Source organism: Priapulus caudatus, unplaced genomic scaffold (genome assembly GCF_000485595.1).
Source record: "Priapulus caudatus unplaced genomic scaffold, Priapulus_caudatus-5.0.1 Scaffold1298, whole genome shotgun sequence".
NCBI classification, from domain to species: Eukaryota; Metazoa; Priapulida; class Priapulimorpha; order Priapulimorphida; family Priapulidae; genus Priapulus; species Priapulus caudatus.
The window spans coordinates 48,113-50,575 of NW_014578359.1; the positions used below are offsets into that span (position 1 = coordinate 48,113).

The 2,463-nt window shown below is 40.7% G+C and overlaps 1 protein-coding gene across 1 annotated transcript in view; it reads right to left on the reverse strand.

Moving 5' to 3' along the window:
- LOC106816142 overlaps positions 1-2,463 on the reverse strand; it is an 8,469-nt gene that overhangs the window by 4,137 nt on the left and 1,869 nt on the right. Inside the window, exons 3-6 of the mRNA XM_014820698.1 lie at positions 2,341-2,428; positions 1,874-2,040; positions 1,394-1,625; positions 275-513 (exon numbers count right to left, since the gene is read on the reverse strand). Of these exons, the coding sequence (XP_014676184.1) occupies positions 275-513; positions 1,394-1,625; positions 1,874-2,040; positions 2,341-2,428 (726 nt within the window). The remainder of the gene's footprint in view (positions 1-274; positions 514-1,393; positions 1,626-1,873; positions 2,041-2,340; positions 2,429-2,463) is intronic.

Consider the following 2,463-nt stretch of genomic DNA (forward strand, 5'->3'; position numbering starts at 1 on the left):
ATTGATTGATTGATTGATTGATTGATTGATTCATTCATTCATTTATTCATTCATTCATTCATTCAGTCATTTATTCATTCATTCAGAAGTGCATCACAACAGATGTCGCTGTTGCGGTGCAGTTCTGATATTATGATTCCACAGTACAAATAGTAAGGGATGCGGAATTTATTTTAAAAATATTTAAAAAATGTATATATATAAATAATTTTAAAAACAATTAAAAATTTAAGAAATTAAGAATATTAGGATATTAAGATAGAGAGACACTCACGTTCATGTTGCCGACGTTGGAGGCTATGCAGGTGAGCTCCAAGGTGACCCCTGCGGGCACCATCGAATCTCTAGTGATCTCAGAGATGAATGGCACAACGTCACCCGGTGGCGCCCGTGTGTGGCTAGGCGGAGTGACGCCACCTGGTGGGATGGTTTCACCTCTATTCGGCGGGATGGTGCCGGAGTTGCCTGGTGGTGTGCTGCCAATGCCACCTGGTGGCAGTGTTCTCGAGCGATCTGCAAAGAATAATCAATGCCATCGATATAGTTTTTTTTTTCATTTTTGGGATATGACATCACAGTTCTTAAAGCCTATTCCGTTGACCCAATAAAAAACAATTTTATTGACAATAGTAATGTGTGGTTCTACTATTCTTTAACCTAAACATCTCGAAACTTTAGATTTTAAGTATTCATAAAGGGCTTGAAATACCTTCAGGTACTTAAGTATTTATAAAGGACTTGAAATACCTTCAGGTACGTAATATACAGATAAAGTATATTGTTTATAGTGTTTTTCTCGAAAAGCTGCGCAAAAATTTGTTTCTATAAGCTGTAATATAATTATTCTATAATTGCAATCGTCCATTGTGTATTATCAACTGTTTGGAACCGTCTAGTGTGCACTATATGGTGGGTATATATTATATACTATATACTATATACTATATACTATATACTATATACTATATACTATATACTATATACTATATACTATATACTATATACTATATACTATATACTATATACTATATACTATATACTATATACTATATACTATATACTATATACTATATACTATATACTATATACTATATACTATATACTATATACTATATACTATATACTATATACTATATACTATATACTATATACTATATACTATATACTATATACTATATACTAGCCCCGTAACACCGAATATACATTCTCTCTCCGCTATATACCACCTATTTGTATTTATTTCGATTTCGTACACATTCTCTCTCACCTAATAATACATTATTATTATTATTATTATTATTATTATTATTATTATTGTTGTTATTATTATTACATGTATTATTAGTTCTTGATCGTATTTATATTTATTTATACAGGAGGATGTGTTTCTCACCTCCGACCACGGTGATGCTGACGTCCTCTCTGACGGGAGGCTGAGTGGGTACCTCGCACGTGTACGTTCCCGCATCCTCCGGACCTACGTCACGGATGCGCAGCCTCACGACGCGTCTGCTAATGCTGCCGCTCATGCGCACGCTGATGCGAGAGTTGTCGGCGACGATAGCGCCACCTGCCGTCAGCATTGTCGCTCGTCGTTGACCGGGTCGGGCGAAGCGCCAGAGAAGCTGCGAGAAGGGAAAGGGACGGAGAGTGTTACGATGATGTGAAGTTTTTCGCTGACTTGTCACGCGGCATCATTTGTCACTCTCTCTCTCTCTCTTTCTCTCTCTCGCTCTCTCTCTATCTCTCTCTCTCTCTCTCTCTCCCTTCACCTTTACTCCTCTCTCTCCATCTCTTTTCCTTTCTCTCGCCCCCTTCCTTCCCCTCCACCTCCCTTTCTGCCCCTCCACCTCCCTCTTTCCTCATTACTTACGTTGCCACGCTCGTCGTTCAGGACGACGCAGCTCATCTCGACAGTGGCGCCAGCTGGCACTTCCGCATTGCTGCTGATCTCCACAATCCGCGGTCGCTGATTGGTCGGCGGACCGGATGCGTCCGTGATGCCGCGACCGGGGCCGCCGCCATCTTGCTTGGGACGATCTGTTAACGCGAAAGTAATTGGTGAATTTAAGAAGAATGAGAAGGAGGAGAAGGAGGTGGAGGAGGAGGGGAGGATGAGGAGGAGGTGTGTGTGTGCGTGCGTGCGTGCGTGCGTGCGTGCGTGTATGTGTGCTTGTGTGTGTGTGTCTGTCTGTGCGTATGCGCGCTCGTGTGTGCTATAATCGGTTAATCTGTTTCCTATTATTATATTAACTCTAAATCATCAATTTAAATAATAGTATTTGTAAAAGTAACCTTCACTGTTATGATAAGACGCGTGTACATACAGCTGATACGCACCGAATATGATGACTGTGACGTCAACAGAGAGCGGAGGTCGCGTAGCAACCTGACACGTGTACTTGCCAGCATCGGAATGTTCAACGTCCTGTACGCCGAAGCCGAATAATATATATATAATAT